This window comes from Arachis ipaensis, chromosome B10 (genome assembly GCF_059453495.1).
Source record: "Arachis ipaensis isolate K30076 ecotype BB chromosome B10, ASM5945349v1, whole genome shotgun sequence".
Lineage (NCBI taxonomy): Eukaryota > Viridiplantae > Streptophyta > Magnoliopsida > Fabales > Fabaceae > Arachis > Arachis ipaensis.
Window position 1 is genome coordinate 31,548,102 of NC_142435.1, and position 17,156 is coordinate 31,565,257.

General features: G+C 35.3%; 1 protein-coding gene, 1 long non-coding RNA gene, 1 other non-coding gene and 3 pseudogenes across 4 annotated transcripts; 3 read left to right on the plus strand and 3 right to left on the minus strand.

Moving 5' to 3' along the window:
* Positions 1–47: 47 nt before the first annotated feature.
* LOC148579585 (uncharacterized) lies at positions 48–882 on the minus strand. The gene is made up of 2 exons (XM_088501930.1): positions 363–882; positions 48–109 (listed from the first exon to the last, which is right to left on the minus strand). Exons 1-2 carry the CDS (start codon positions 880–882, stop codon positions 48–50), a joined length of 582 nt encoding a protein of 193 aa, XP_088358056.1.
* A 4,272-nt stretch (positions 883–5,154) lies between these two features.
* Positions 5,155–5,226, plus strand: TRNAE-UUC (transfer RNA glutamic acid (anticodon UUC)). Its single transcript has one exon. It is a non-coding gene; the product is annotated as a tRNA-Glu (tRNA).
* A 177-nt stretch (positions 5,227–5,403) lies between these two features.
* Positions 5,404–7,185, minus strand: LOC148579586 (4-hydroxyphenylpyruvate dioxygenase-like; annotated as a pseudogene). Its single transcript, XR_015907075.1, has 2 exons — positions 6,027–7,185; positions 5,404–5,774 (listed from the first exon to the last, which is right to left on the minus strand). The product of XR_015907075.1 is annotated as a 4-hydroxyphenylpyruvate dioxygenase-like (transcript).
* Positions 5,774–10,157, plus strand: LOC148579587 (uncharacterized). The gene is made up of 2 exons (XR_015907076.1): positions 5,774–6,297; positions 9,285–10,157. It is a non-coding gene; the product is annotated as an uncharacterized LOC148579587 (long non-coding RNA).
* Positions 10,158–12,165: 2,008 nt separating this feature from the next.
* LOC148579588 (uncharacterized) lies at positions 12,166–13,905 on the plus strand (annotated as a pseudogene).
* A 1,212-nt stretch (positions 13,906–15,117) lies between these two features.
* Positions 15,118–15,876, minus strand: LOC107620561 (cytochrome P450 77A3-like; annotated as a pseudogene).
* Between the last annotated feature and the right edge of the window lie 1,280 nt (positions 15,877–17,156).

Consider the following 17,156-nt stretch of genomic DNA (forward strand, 5'->3'; position numbering starts at 1 on the left):
AGTGAAATATTTCACTCGACAAATTGTCATTGAGGTGGCCACCATCCTTACGCTTTTGCACCTCTCTTATTGATTCCAGCAAGTTTGGGATCTGAAGATCTTGCGTATCCTAGAGGATCCAAAATAATAATGAAAAAGGGAAATCAAATGTATCAAGATTTAAGAGTTAATAGGGGAAATGATTTCTCATTGAAGGAATAAGCTTATAGCTATAGCCTACACTACATGCTTCCACAGGTTCCTACAATAAGTCTAATTGAAAACGAAATTCTAACCAACTAACTAATTACAGCTAAAACTGTAACCCTTACTAATTATTTCTACCATTAATTAACGACATTTAACAGAATGCAAAATCTGACCTGTTGCAAATTGAATAGAATGTGGCTGTTCCGGTTGAAAAAGGCGGCGGACCAGCCCTCGCAGTGGTGGCACCTGTGTCGACGGCCTCCTGGAAATGGCGTTTCCTCTCCAAGAAGAGGATGACCTGAGAGAGGATATAGCTAGAGACATCAGGCATAGGATCACTCCATCACCGTCAACCACCACCAATCCTTCTTCAATAGCATTAGCGTGGCCCTTCAAAACACCACATTCAGTCTTAGCAACGCTCTGATGAAGCCACAAAGGTTTTAGATCTGTCATACATCTTATTAAAAACTTGTACGAGCTTTGTTTACCACTTTTGTACCAATCGTAGAGAGAGAAGCAGAGATTCTTGAATTCGTTATCCTTCGCAAGAGTGTGAAAATGATCTTTCGCAAGCTGATAATCATTATAGCGCAAAAGATACTTGTCCTTGATAAGAGAGAGCTCAGAAATGTTTGGTTCCCTAGGTTTATGAGAGAAAATGAGCCAATCACTAAAAGGCTTGACAAGCATTCTTGCTATAGAGTCTCAATTGCTTCAAGCGCAAAAATTCGCTAATTAGTTCTTCCCGTAATACAATTCCAATGTTGCTTACATCACAGAAAAAGTTGAACAACATGGTCTCCCTGGATTGAAACGACAACATAGCCGCATCATAATTGTCCATCAATATGATAAAGTGCAGAAGGAAGAGGAAAAGCCAGCAGACAAGCACACATGATTGACCGCTATAGAACTGAATTAAACTTAGGTCCGTTTGGAAACTCCAAAAAGCTATCTTTTTTGTAGTTTTTGACTTATAAAAAGTTACATTAATAGTGTTTGGTATAATTTTTTAGATAAATTTTTAATTTTTCAAAAAGTTATTTAAGAGCTTTTGAAGAAGTTAAACAATGTGACTTCTCCTATTTTCAAAAGCTATTTTATCACTCCTATTTAATGCACAACTTTAAAACAATGATTTCTATAATAACTTTCCAAACACAAAATAACTTATTTAAAAATTATTATTAATAAAAGTCCTTATATTTTAAGCTCCTTTTTCAAAAGAACTTATTTAAGAAGTTTAGCCAAACTGGCCCTTACTGCTTCTTCACATAGAAAGAAACCAAAAGTTTGCAATGTTGTGTCTCTTTGGTTTCTCATTGGCCGGTTTACGAGGTTTCTTAATCTTGCGAGGTTCAAATTCAAACCGATTTAAATTAAACCGTTTGGATTCTATTTTATGCAAACCGCTTGATCGGATAAGATTTTGGATCTATTTCTCATATCCAATCCAATCCAATTCAAACCGCAATGCTATAATGTTATTTTTTTATTATCATATTTATAATTTTACTTATAACATATTCAATTTGTTATACATCTTTATATTATTCGTGTATTGTTATTATTTAATAAATATTTTATATTCAAAATATAATTTATATATTTTAACTAACTTATAATTTTATTTCTATTGTTATGTTATCGTTGGTTTTTTAAGATATTGTTAAAATTATTGTTTATTATTTAAAATTTAATGTTAAGACTTGTTATATATATATATATAATTTAAAAAATCGCAAATCCAATCCAATCCATACCGCTTGAAATTGAATAAGATTGGATCGAATTTTTTTTATAAAAAATCATCCAATCCAAATCACACCGCAAGTAAAATTAATGTTCAAATCGAATAAATTTTTTACTCAAAACCGATCCAAATCCTACTACAAATATCTTAATCTATATGGAAAAGGGACCACCAGCGAAAATCACACTAATCCCCCGAGTTTGCTGTTACTCAAATTTCTGGCAAGCACAACGCTAACATGACCACCGTATTTTGGTGACCTGGCAAACCACCCCCCAAACCTAATCCCTCCCTCCCAACTCAGACTCCCCCTCCATCTCCCTCCCCATCGTAGCCCTCTCCCTACCCAACGCAACCCCTTCCCCCTCTCTCCCCATCGCAACCTCCTTTTCCTCTCCTTCCCCACCGCAGCTCCCCAACGTACACTCTCCCTTCCTTTCCTTCTCCATCGCAAGCGGAGAACAGTGTCGTTTCCATCATCCACCCCGTTCACACAACAGCATCGTTTCACTGCCACTACCACAATGCCTTTTATTCCCCCGCCTCTCTACTACCGTCACTCAAATCTTCCCCCTTCTTGAGATTCAGAGGTCTTCTTCTTCTTCTTCTTCTTCTTCTTCTTCTTCTTCCCCCTTCTCTGTTTGTTTGAACTCAAACTGTGCATCATAACAGGACAAAGACGGAACATGTTCATCCAAATGCAACCTATACCGTATCTTTCGTCTCTGATGTTCTATGCTGGGAAGCCTGTCATGGAAGTTGGAAGCGCCGACTTCCCAAACGCGCGGCTATGAATTCGCCTCTCGCTAAATCAATCTTTGGAATTGATGGTATTCATGTTTGTCCTCTAGTTCAATTTGATTTTGTAGCTGACATTTTGGTGAATGCGCGTTTGCGATTGGATTGCAGGGATTACTAGGGTTTTTTTCGGGTCTGATTTTGTTACTGTGATGAAATCTGATGATTTTTCTTGAGAGTTGTTGAAGCCTGAGATATTTGCGGCCATTATGGATTTCTATTCCTCTGGTTAACCGTTGTTTTAGGGGAGGGAAAGGGAAGGGGGAAGTGTGTTGGGGAGGGAGAGAAAATGGGGGTTGCGATGGGGAGGGAAGGGGAGGAGGTTGCATTGGGTAGGGGGATGGTTGCATGGGGAGGGAGATGGAGGGGGAGTCTGCGTTGGGGAGGGAGGGATTAGAATTGGAAGTAGTTTATCAGGTCACCAAAATATGGTGGCCATATCAGTATTGTGCTTGTCAGAGATTTGCTCCGACGAGTTCGGGGATACGCTTGTCAAATATTAAAATCTTTTAGCGACCATTTTGTCAATAACAAAAGTCAGGTACTATTTTGTCAGTGCCAAAATTTTTAGAATACTGATTTAATGTTTACCTCTATTTTTTTAATATTTAGAATACTGCATTTTAATTCGGTGACTGACCGACACTGTATTTTGATGTGTTTTTAGGACGCTATAAAATATAGATTATGTTAAGCATTTTCAATTTGACTAATCTATATGGTTAAATGTTATGCCAATATACTATCATAACCGTATCTTGCTTCTTTATTTTTCCTTTATTAACTATATCATAAGCATTAACTACTTAGTTGTTATGAGTATTTTATGTGTTGATTATCATATTATTATATTAGTATTTATATGTTTTACACTTTTAAGTTTTAACCAATATCTCTTTTTTTGTCGTTATGTGTATATTATTATTTTTAAAAAGTCTTTGACAGCCAAAATATAATTGTCTAAAAGACAATGCCTTACGCTCTAATATAAAGTAAATTGTGTTTATTCTAAATTTCTAAGCTTTTTATTCTTTTTTCATTGATTAACTTAACAAGTAACTGAATTTTTTGATAAGTATATAGTACAAATTATGCATGATCAATTATTGAGCATCATTTTTCGACATGTTGATGAAGTTATTAAGGACATGACTGTTACCAACATTTTAAAAAGAAGAGAAAGCCAAATCGTATATTCAAGAAACAAATTGATCAACTCTATCACTAAAGTAAAAGGTACACGTGAAATTAAATTACAATTTAGATTCTAGAAAAGAATATTTGGATTTTATGTAGATAATAATAACTAGTGAATAACATAGGAAAGTTAATCTTGGCTCTAGAACAGTAATATGCCTTGGTGAATGATCCAACCACAAGTGATGAGAAAATTAGACTCAAGGATATAGTTACATTCATTTTCAAGTTCAGAAGCAATTTAAACTACGGCTTTACATTGTTATGGTTAATTTAAAAACTAAACCTGTTTTTAGTTAACAAAAAATTTAGTTATGTATTTATTTTTGATTGACTGTTTACTCTTTATTTAACTTTCTCAACCTTACTTCTCAGAAAAGTGCAATCAAGTTATGTAATTAGTTTCATTTATATTGTTAGTTCCATCAAAAAAATATTACCTATTAGCTATGATGCACGGACATAAACATTGAATACATACGACATGGGATATGTCAACACACTAATTTTAAAATTTTATAAGATATGGAACACACATATATATATAAAATATAAAGTATGTTTTAAATAAATCGTGATAATATTTAGATATTTTATTGATATTAAAATATAATATCTTATTTTAATTATATAAAATATTTAAAATATTTTTTTTGTTAATAAATAATAATATATACGATTTCTAAATTTATTTCAGAATATAAGTTAAGAATAAGATTGGATATACTAACATATGATGGTATTTAGGTGTGTCCAAATGTGTTTAGTAAACATTTTTTTAGTTTTACTAAAATACGGTTAGACACAGCAGACATGCGTATCAAACGAGTATTGATGAGTGTCGTGTTCGAAATGTGTCTGATATATAAACCCGGCAACTCAATAAAGTGTTCATTACTTAATCAAAGTCCAATATAGTTGAAGCCTTACAATTCTACGTTAAATAAGTGTTAAAAGCTTTAATAAGAGGTTTTAATAATAATTATAAATTTATAATAGATTTGAATATGAATAAGGTATTGCAAAAATCTGAAATATAAAATACACAACGTATATAAATATAGGGTGATAAATTGTAAATTATTGTATGTGTGGGCGACTGGGTGTAATATCTAGTCTTCCCAATTTACACCTGTGAACACGATAGGAATTATCTTTGAGCAATTGTTTTTCAAAATTCTTCACCAAAACATTTGCAAATTTAATTCAATAATTCCGTTGTCGTCCAGCGGTTAGGATATCTGGCTTTCACCCAGGAGACCCGGGTTCGATTCCCGGCAACGGAATTTATTTTTTCTGCATGTATATGCATCGCCAATGCTACCCTATGTCATTATCAAATTCCAATTTTATCGTCTCACTCTTCAACAATTGAAAGCTAAAAGATATTAAAATTCAAGCAAGTTAAGATTTTAACATCACTTTTAAGGGCAATAGTCCTGAAGAGAATATACTTTGACCAGTTAAGTACCAAAGATTGTTTGTATCATTCATGCACAACTATATGGTAAATAATACAAGAAGAAAGGAGCATAGCCTAAGTGACTGTGTAATTGTGTTGCTTTATCTATGAGCTTTTTTATTATTGGATCTCAATAACATAGCTTATTTAGTCACTGGTAGTTCTCATTTTTCAGGCAAATTGCAAGGGACAGAATCCCATTATGCAATTCTTCTACTTTCCAAAGTCATCTCATATTCTTCAATGGATTTAAAAAGCTCATAGAAGTTGCCTTTTCCAAAACCCCCACATCCACCTTTTTGGTACACCTTGCCTTCTTCATCCTTGAGCATGCATCCAATTCTCTGAATTATCTCTATAAAAATGGTTGGCCTGCAAATTTAAGACAAACAAGAACCAATCATCATTCATAGCATAAATAAGAACAATATCTCAAAATGATTATAGTTGGTCAACTACTATATACAGTCCTAGATTTCAAACATAATTATTTTCATTTGAAATTGGTAGTCGAAAATTTTGAGATCATTTGACTTGACTAAATTATAGACTATCAACTTCAGGCAAAGACCGCAACTAAAATGCGCCGCAAATTGCAATTGTGATTCAATAAAATTCACTGACCTATCACCAACAGGTTTGGTGAAAATCTGAAGCAGAGTCCCCTGATCATCTCTATCAACAAGAATCCCAAGCTCCTCACTCTCCTTAATCTGCTCATCACTCAGCACATCACCGGCACGCTTTTGCAAGTTCCGCTAATACGTTGGCGGCGGAGACGGCATGAACTGAAAACCACCGATGAAGCTTCTCTTCCTCATCTCCCTCAGAGTTCTGAATATGTCTTAGGAGACCAAGCCAAGTGCTGCAACCCTGCACCTTCGTTGTGCTCCAGGTACGTCTCAATCTGGCTCTTCCTCTTTGTTCCGTACACCAGTTCGTTCAACGGAAGAAGAACCATCTCATAGTTGCTCGCAAGAACCACCGAGTTCAGCCCTGACTCACTCGTTCCAACGTCCTCCGCCGTAAACTCAGCGAACTCGTGGAATCCGGTGAATTTCTTCTAGTAATTCACTGCCGGCGCCAGATCCCGCAATCTAGCTCCGGGAACGACGAATCAGCCTCCACGGCTTCGAATCCAGGGAGGAACCGTAAGCCAGGATTTCGGTCAGATTCTCGGGTCGGGTCGGAGTAGCTGATGTAGCGGAGAACGACGTCGCCGTAGAGTTGAACCTCGGCGAATCCGACGCTGTTGTCGAGGAGAACCGCCGGAGATACAGGTTCGCGCCATTGGCGACGCTGGCGGAGAAGGCGGCGGAGACGTCTTCCACCTCGATGGTGACGGCGCGGACGGCGAGGCCGTGTTTAGCTGCGAAGGAGTGACAATCGGAGGCAGAGAAGGAGGGAATGGCAGCGGAGGCATCGCCGCCGGAGATTGAGGCGGAGTAAGGGGCGGAGAAGAGGAAATTGAGGTTGCCGGAGCGGAGGAGGTAGGAAGCATGAACAGCGTTTTCGGTGGATAGGTCGGATTTCGCTACGATTGGCATTCTGAGACCCCAAGAGAAGCGGCTGGCGGCGTTGTTGCGTCAGTGCACCAGAACTCCACATGGTGGAACCGGATTACCTTGAAGCGGTCCGATTTTGGGTTGGTTCGGACAAAGTTTTTGAATCCGACCAGCTTAAAACCCGGTTCGGGGGAAGATGAGGAAGCGTTTTGTTGCGTTTGGGTAACCATGACTGTGTGGAGGGAATGTGATGGAAAGTGCTTCAAGTTGAAGGTGGTAATGGTGTTGATAAAGTGCGGGAATGAGGAGGGAGGGTGACACGTGGAGGGTGTTGGTTGGTTGAGAGGGTGGGAATTATGGGCTGGTTATGTTGCGAGTTGCAATATGTTACTGCAGTAGCCCAGGGGGGAATCCCCCCCCCAAATTTAGTTTTTATTTTAAAATAAAAAAAAATTAGTCTAGTCCTTCCTTTTTTTTAGGAAAAACTACCATTTGTACTCATAAACTTTACAAACACTGACAAAAATATCCATGGAAGAAGAAAAGTGACTTTGTACTCATGAAAAAACGTCATTAAAACGTTAGCTCTGTTAAGTTAAAAGTCAACATGGCACGTTAACTGCTTACCTGACTTTTGATTTTTAATTTGAATTTTTTTAAGAACCTTATAGAAGAGAGAGAGAGAAACGTTAGAGGCACTTCGCGCCATTCCATCTTCTTCCCCACCACCCTTATGCATGCCCTAGCAGAGAGAGAGAGACGTGAACCACTTACTGAACCCGACGCCACCAACCAATCCGCCCAACCGCCTCCGTCCGCCCAAAACACCACTGGCGACCAGCATCGCCCAATCCTTCTTCCATTTTCTTCTCCATTTTCCTATTTCTTCTCTCCTTTTCGCGTAGTCACTCTGTCTCTGCGCGAACAGCCCCTGCTTCGCATCTTCCAGTCCGACGAGGAACCAAGGGCGGCGAATTTTTGTGCCGATGCGACCGCCGCTCCTCCGCCTCGCCCAATTTCTTCGTCCTTCCCTCTCATCAGCGTAGGTTCAATTCCCTTTCCCTGCTTCCCTGTCTTTTTTCTCTTTATTTTTATTACTTTTTCATTCTGTTTTAGTGATCTGGGTAGGTTAAGTTACATGATTTCTGTGTTTTGGAGTGAATGTGTTTGCTGTGGCTGAATTTTCTGGGTTGTTTGATGCCAACATAGAACTAAACACGCTGTCTGAATTTGTTGCACACCACATGCTCGATATATCGCCTGAATGAAGTTTTTTATTTAAACCTTATATCTGATCAGCATAGGACTTAAGTTTTGTTTTCATTAGGCATTTTAATTCACAAATATGCAGTTTTCTGAACTTCGTGATGATGATTGTGATTAAACTTTAGTTATGCGCTAGTTGAATGTCCTTGTTGAACACTAAGTTATCTATATGTTGTTGTCACTCAATGAAGAGATACCTACCTAACAAAATGTAATTTAGTAAATTCTTCATATTTTACACAGTTGAAAACAATACCACCACCACCATAAGATAATTATAGTTTTCAGGAGACATTTTTCTGAAACATTCACTATTTTACACGGGTTGGCAGCAAACATAGCCTATTACATATTCCTCACCAAACATCATAACATGTATATCTCAAATCATTATTCTATAAATCAATAAATGAAAGTTGAAACCCCATTTTCCATGTAATAAATAATGGAAAGGATTAAGGGATGTATTGGGCTTATGAATGCAGTTTAGCTAAAATTTCAAATAATGTATAACTAAAATTTTACTAATTCTCAATTATTCTAATAAATTTAAATCATATCTTTTTTATTGTGTAATAGATTTATAGAAACAATAGTCATTTAATTATTGAGTGAATCATATTTTATAATTTAATAATTAGAAAAGTCATAAACATTGTCCAAACTTTTTCGTGAATCAATTTTAGTGAAAATAGACAATTAACTTTCCCATGAACCATGATTTGTTCATTTAGTGGTAATAGACATACCTACATAATTAATAAGATTTACATGAATAATAATACTTTAAGAAACTAATTATCACGTTAATGTTTGAGCCGTAAGTCGTTGTTTATCAAAAGTTTATCTTCATTTCCTTTCTTTATCTTAAATATTTTTTATTTTAAATTTTTATCTATTGTATAACTAAAATATTTTTATCTATTTTATCTTAAATATTTTTATCTATTGCAGTTTAGCTTCTCTTATTACTTGTCTCAAATAAAGTGCAACTGTTTTCTGAACTTTTTGATGATGATTGTGATTAAACTTTGGTTATGCGTTAGTTGAATGTCCTTGTTGAAATAGTAGGTGTATTGATATGGACTGTTCATTCTTTTTTTATTGACAGAAATGGCTACCACGACGCATATCACATTAATAATACACCATAGAGATAGACTTGAAAGGGGATCGAATGGCAAGTTGTGTTATGCAGAAGGTGAAATTACTGAGGTGGAGAGAGTTAACATGGATACTCTGAATGGCTTCTTCATTAGTGACCTACTGAAAGATATTGGGTATCCAATCATCTCTGATTTCTACTGGGGACAGCCTGGAATGGAAATTGAGGGTGGTTTGAGGCTTTTGCGACTTGACATGGATGTCGTTAAGATGTATGAAGCTGCTGTGGAGAATGGGCATAAGATTGAATTATACACAGAGCACCCAATTAGCCATACCACAACCTTCTGTTGTTAGACCTACATCACCAACTAACCAACCGCCTCCAAGAGTTACCAGACAAACAATGCATGGTGCAAGTCGAGAGACCACTACACGATTTATGCGATTCATGCCAACTCCACCATCCACAATTCAAACACCAGGCAGATGGTCAGTACCTGGGTTCTGTCCACCAACAGGAGCATCTTCAAGTGGCAACAACAACGGGATTTTTAGTGGCAGCAGCAACTCCACACCCAACAAATAGGATTTTCTAGTGTGAATTTATTTTTTGATGAAGTACTTACTGTAATGAGAGCTCTATGAACTCTTATATTATGGTTTTTTTGTAACTTATGCCTAGTAATTAAACAGCACAACTTGATGCTTTCATGTTCATGGTTTGTATTGGTTCTATTAGGTACATTTGATTTGCTACTGCTACATCAAACTCATACCCTCGTTTTGAGGCTTTTGTTGATAACTGCATATGAGTAAATTACTTCAAGGTTTATTATAGCTTATGGAATGAATATTTAGTTCCATTTCCAGGTTACAACTTTGCTATTTATTTTACAATACCATGTTTCTGGCTATATTAAGATAAATCACGACATTTATATTTCTTTTTTTGTCAAAATTGAGTTAACTCCAATCTAACAGATATCAAATACATTAACAATCATGGACATTAATGTCATAACACAACTTGACTTTTTCCACAACAAGTGAAGATAGTAACAGAGTTTCGAAGTTCATCATCATCGAGACCAACCAGCTTCTAAGTTCATCATCATTGAAACCAAAAAGCTGCACAAAAAGACTCCAGGACAACATACACCATAAGCACAGTTACCTATTGATTAATTGGAGTAGATTCAGCCCTACACAAATCAGTAAACTCAAAAAAATAGTTATAATCCATGACCTAATAATTCTAATTTCACCCTGGAGCTTCCCTATCTTTAACAAGATCTTCACACTATTCTCTTGAATCCCTCTTCTTTGCCCAGTGAGATTGACCTCATGGTTACCATAGGAGCTATCTTGATTTTTTCTAACAAGGGCTCTTGCCAGTCCCTCCCATCCTCTGTCAATCTCATCCACCCATACAAAATACTTGCAATCCATCATCTGTAGTGTGAAAGGGAGGAATAAGGAATCATTCACAATAAGTTAATATGATCAGAAGCACAAAAACAAAAAGACTTACCTTCCATAGAGGACACCTTACGAACCATCTCCCAGGATTTGTTAAGGTTCCAGATTGTAGCAACACCACACCCTGTCCACAAAAGCATCTCCCAAACAAAGTCTTCTCTTCATCCTTCTTGGAAGATGAAGTCCCTTCTTCGCTGATGCTTCCATTCGAAGAACATTGGTTACCTCTGCTTCTCCTAGACATTCTAGGGTTTTGAAATTGAAATTGGAGAAACAGTTGAGGATAAATTAGGGAAATGAGTGATGTTATAACAGTATATTTATTCTTGGACACGTTAGACTGCTGATTCAAAGCCAGGTAAGCAGTTAACGTGCCATGTTGGCTTTTAACTTAACGGAGCTAACGTTTTAATGACGTTCGGGTACTATCGACAGACGGATCCAGCCTTTCATGGGTACTAAGTCACTTTTCTTCTTCCATGGATACTTTTGTCAGCGTTCGTAAAGTTCATGGGTACAAATGGTAGTTTTTCCCTTTTTTTATTTTCCAGCCCTCCCCTCTCTTTTTGTTCTATCTTTTCTAAATCCCCCCCCTTTTAATTTCTAAAAAAATCCAGCCCAGAGCCGCAGGTACATAGAAGTAAAGGGGCAATCGCCCCCCAAAATTTTAGTTTTTATTTTAGAAAAAATAGTTTAGTCCTCTCCTTTTTTTATTTCCCAGTCCCTCCTCTCTTTTTGTTCTATCTTTTCCAAATCTCCCCCTTTAATTTCTAAAAAAATCCAGCCCAATAGTCCATTTTCTATCCTTTTTTTATTTCCCAACCCCTATCCCTTTTTTTAATTCTCAACGTACAATCATTCCCCAATTTCCATCCCCTTTTTTTTATTTTTCAGCATACAACCAATCTCTCCCTCTTCCCTTCCCGCCCTGGCTTTCCAAAATTTCAGGTAACAACTTTTTCTTTTTTTCTTTTTCTTTATCTCTTTAATCTTCTTATCTTTTACAGTTTTACCTCTTTGACTTTTATTTTTTTTGTTTTTTGCAGATTAAAAAAAAAAGATAATAGTTTAACAAGTGATTTTTCACTCTTCTTTCTAAAAAAATGTTCTATTTTTATTCTTTTTTATATATTTAGTTATTTACTTAATTAGTTAATTTATTATTATTTGTTAATTAAGTTTATGTTTTTATATGTTAGTTTGTATATTTAGTTTTTTTTATTAGTTAACTATTTAATTACAATTTTATATTATTTATACTAGGATGCTAGTATTATTGTTCTGAATTTTAATATTTTATTTTATATTGAAATATAATTTTTATATTTTATAAAGATTTAGACTGTAATTTATATTTTTTGCTAAATATATTTTTAATTATAGGAACTTATTTGGCCATTTGAATTATGAGTAAGTTCAAAACTATTGATACATTTTTTAAAAGAAAAGATCAAGAGAATGAAGATGCTTCTACTATTACTACTCCAATACTTGAGGGGTCATCAAATTTCATTACTTCAAGTTCTTCATTGAATAGCTCAAAGCGTCCACGATTTCTTCCAAATCAACTGGATGTTTTTCGTTTGGAAAGAGATCCTGGAATGCGACCAATGATTTGGAAGTTTTCTCCAAATAAAAGAGATGAAATCTATCGGGCTTATATTAAAGTTGGGCCAAATCAACCAATTCTTGATAATTATCCATTTTCTGGTGATAAAAGTCATCGTCGCTTTCAAGCTTCATGGTTTAAATTGTTTCCATCTTGATTAGAATATTCTATAAAAGATGATGCTATATATTGTTTTTCGTACTTTCTTTTTGCTAAGAAACCTTCAATCAATACGGGTTCAAATACTTTTATTGAGAATGGTTTCAGGAATTGGAAGAAAGTAAATAGTGGAAAAGAATGTGCTCTTTTGAATCACATTCGCAAAGGTCCTAACTCATTCCATCATAAGGCTCTGAAATCATGTGATGATTTGATGAAACAATCACAACATATTGATAGACTTCTTCATAAGCAAACATAAGAAGAGATTGAAAAGAATTGAATTCAACTAGGAGCATCTATAGATTGCATTAGATGGTTGACATTTCAAGGTTGTACATACAGAGGACATGATGAAAACCAAAGTTCAAGCAACAGAGGTAACCTTTTGGAAATGTTGAAATTTTTGGGATCTTACAATGAAAGAGTGAAAAAGAATGTTTTGGAAAATGCTCCAAAAAATGCTAAGTATACTTCAAATGATGTCCAAAAAGAAATTCTACATATTCTTGCTACTAAGGTGAGAAATTCAATTAGAGAAGAGATTGGAGATGCCAAATTTTGTATTATTGTTGATGAATCTAGAGATGAATCTAAAAAGGAGAAAATGGCCATTGTTTTAAGATTTGTTACTCTAGATGGTTTTGTTAAAGAGAGATTTTTTGATCTTGTGCATGTCACTGATACTTGTGCAACAACTTTAAAGAAAGAATTGATTTCTGTCCTTTCTCATTATAATCTCCAAGTTGAAAATATTAGGGGTCAAGGGTATGATGGTGCTAGCAACATGCGGGGTGAGTGGAATGGTTTGCAAGCTTTGTTTCTTAAAGATTCTCCACAAGCATACTATGTGCATTATTTTGCTCATAGGTTACAATTAGCATTGGTGACAGCTTCAAGAGAGGTACTTCAAATTCATGAATTTTTTACTCAATTAAACTCTATTGTCACTATTGTTAGTGCTTCTTCAAAAAGACATGATCAATTACAAGAAGTTCAAGCAATTGAAAATGCAAACTTGGTTGCTCAAAATGAATTAGAAACAGGCAAATGTGCGAATCAAATAAGCACTTTACAAAGAGCTGGGGATACTCGATGGAGCTCTCACTTTAATTCTATTTGCAGTTTAGTAAAAATGTTTACTGCTACCAATATTGTTCTGAATAATATCATTGAAGACGGGAAAACTTATGCACAAAGAGGTGAGGCTTATGGTGTTAGTAAAATATTATTGTCATTTGAATTTGTTTTCACTTTGCACTTGATGAAAGAGATTATGGGAATCACTAATGTTCTTTGCCAAGCACTGCAACAACAATCTCAAGATATTCTTAATGCAATGCATATTGTTTCTACATCAAAGTTACTTCTTCAATAATTAAGAGATGGTGGATGGTGCAATTTTCTTGCAAATGTTAAAGATTTTTGTGAAAAACATGAAATTGAAGTCCCTAATACGAGTGCACAATATGTTTTTGGAAGAGGTCGATCTCGTCAACCAAGTGTGACAGTTGAGCATCATTATCGAATAGATGTATTCTTGGCAACAATTGACTCTCAAATACAATAGTTGAATAGTAGATTTAATGAGCAAACAATAGAGCTTTTGACTTTGAGTTGTGCTTTGGATCCTAAGGACAATTTCAAATCATTTAATATTGAAGAAATCAGCAAGTTAGCAGAGAAGTTTTATCCCCTTGACTTTCCTTCTAATGAGCTAAATATTTTGAAATCTCAGTTGCAACATTATCAACATGATATACAGAATCATTTGAAAGGCATTGGTACACTTTCTGAATTGTGCAACAAGTTGCAAAAAATAGGAAAATCAAGAACTTATCACATGGTTGATAGATTAATACGTCTTGTTTTGACTCTACCAGTGTCTACAGCAACAACAGAAAGAGCTTTTTCAGCAATGAAAATTGTTAAGACAAGACTCCGAAGTAAGATGGCTGATGAATTTCTTGCAGATAATTTGGTCATCTATATAGAAAAAGAATTAGCAGCTATTTTCGACACAAATTCAATTATAGATGATTTTGAAAATAGAAAAAAACGTCGAATAGCCTTTTCATGATACAAAACTGTAAGTGGTAATTTTTATATATTATTGTCTTACTTTGATTGAGATTATATATTTATTTTTTTTAATTTTATCAATAGAAATAGTAATATAAAATATAACACCGCCCCCCCTAAATAGTTAGCCTAGCTCCGCCCCTGCAGTAGCCATAGGATGATAGGATAGAGATTTGAGACGATGAGGACGAGGAAGAGAGTATGGAAGGACAACGACATTGAGTTGAGTTTGAAACTCTAGAGATCATCATAATCATGTGAGTAAACTACCATTTGTACCCACGAAAGTTGAAAACGCTGACATATCTACCCATAGAAAAAAGAAATTACCATTTGTACCCATAAAAAATTATTTTTACAGGCAAAATTATTCAAACACTAAAAAATTACCTAAAATCACTAAATTACCCTCATCTTCACCACCACACCACCTCCTTCACCCAATCACCTTTCTAACCCTGACCCTCTTCACCCAGCCACCACCCCTCTTTTCTAACCCTAACCCTCTTCACCCAGTCACCACCCTTCTTTTTCTTTCTAATCTCAAATCCCACCACCCAATACATTCCTTTATCTCTCTGTAAAGCTTTTCTTGGACTTTCGGATTCGCAATCAGCTGCGCTATCTCCCATTCCACTGCCATCGCCGTCGTGTCCATTCCCCCGTTCAGGAACTTTGAGCAGAGGGAAACCAATTCATCATTTAGAGGACCAGATTTCCTCCCTTCAACCTTCAAATCGAATAGTGTGTCAAGGTATGAGAACGTTGTTGCGATTTCGTCGGAGCCTGGATTCTCTATAGCTTTTCTTCTCTGTTCAATCAACGGTACAATGAAATCCACCTGTTCCTTTCGAACTTGTAACACTATTTTCCTCTGTTTCGAGAAGAAAGGACTCAGGATCGGAAGTTAATCATCGAGTCTTGGATTCAGAGTTATGAGAACGTTCTTCATCACTTGATCTATTTTCTCCACCTTGTGTTCTTCCATGTCGAGGCCAAAACACATTGCAACGAGGATACAGAACGTCGCGAACCTCGCATCTTTGCGGACGAAGACAACGCCATTATTGTTCTCTGCTTCAGTTCTGAGCCGGTTGATGAGATTCTCCATGGCATTGTCCCTCACGGTACGGAACTCCCTCAGCCTGGTGGAGCTCAGCATGTTCTGAACCATGTTCCGCCGCAGAGACTTCCAAACCGGTCCATAAACGGCGGCATTAATGGTGAACTTGTTAGAGCTGAAGATAGTCCTGGTAGGATATCTCATCAATGTGGGATTGGAGATTAGAAAGAGAAAGAGGGGTGGTGGCTGGGTGAAGAGGGTTAGGGTTAGAAAGGTGATTGGGTGAAGGAGGTGGTGTGGTGGTGAAGATGAGGGTAATTTAGGAATTTTAGGTAATTTTTTAGTGTTTGGATAATTTTGCCTATAAAAATAATTTTTTATGGGTACAAATGGTAATTTCTTTTTTCTATGGGTAGATATGTCAGCGTTTTCAACTTTCGTGGGTACAAATGGTAGTTTACTCTTTTTGTTAAATATTCAAATGTGGTTTTATTGGGTTGGCTAATTAGGCGTGAACTACTTTTTTCGGTCCACTCAACTCAACCCCCAACCTATTATGGCTAAATTTGTCAAACCTAGACTACCTATACTTATGCCTAGATTCGAGTAACATTATTAATTTTAACATAAAATGACATTTTACTTAATGATCAGTCCGTAATCCTTTATCAATTAAAGGTTATTTAATAAAAATAATTTAAATTCAAAATTTTTAATAATTATCCATTTTAAAAATAATAGACAAAATTATTAACAGAAAAAAACACTAAATCTACAAAGTTCCTAGTCAAGTTATTTATTGACAATATAAATTTTATTTTTTCTCTCCAATAATACAAACTTTTACTATCTATTAATACGGAAAACCGTCCAATACTTGGTTCTAAAGTAATATACTTTGGAGACAGATGGTAACGGCTGAGGGGAAAGAAAAGAGAACCACGTTGAAAAAAGAAAAAAATTTGGTAAAAATTTTTTTTTAAATCATAATTAATCAAAATTTTTTAAAATTTATTTTATGTATATAATTTAATAATATTTTGATTTTTTTATCTCATTTTCTTATTGATCTATTTATCATAATTTTATCAGTTCTATTTATTAATGATATTAATTATAATATCATATCTCTAATTATTAGACATTTTTATAACAATTATTCTTCATATACAAGTCATTTGTTGATACAAGTTTATACAAGTTATTCATTTATATTTATGCGTGCACGTTTTTCTTCTTGTCATTACTGCACTTTCTTCTTCTTCTTCTTGTTGCACCTTCTTCTTCTTTAATTATCTCGTTGTTGAAGATAATGAATAATTCAAGTTCAGATTGTCAATTGAACCAGAATGAAATTGATTATTATTTTGAATCCAATCAAGTGGCTGAAGTGTGGTTCGATTCTAGTTAATTTTTTCGTTAGTAGTTTATGATTCTGTAGGTGAATAATATTTCATTGTTGATGGTTTGAATTAAATATAATG

Excerpts from the sequence above, each read along its gene's own strand:
- LOC148579585 (XM_088501930.1), bottom strand. The coding sequence starts at position 882 with ATGCTTGTCAAGCCTTTTAGTGATTGGCTCATTTTCTCTCATAAACCT. Across the intron at positions 110-362 it reads TTCTATTCAATTTGCAACAG|GATACGCAAGATCTTCAGAT; the intron begins GTCAGATTTTGC and ends TGGATCCTCTAG.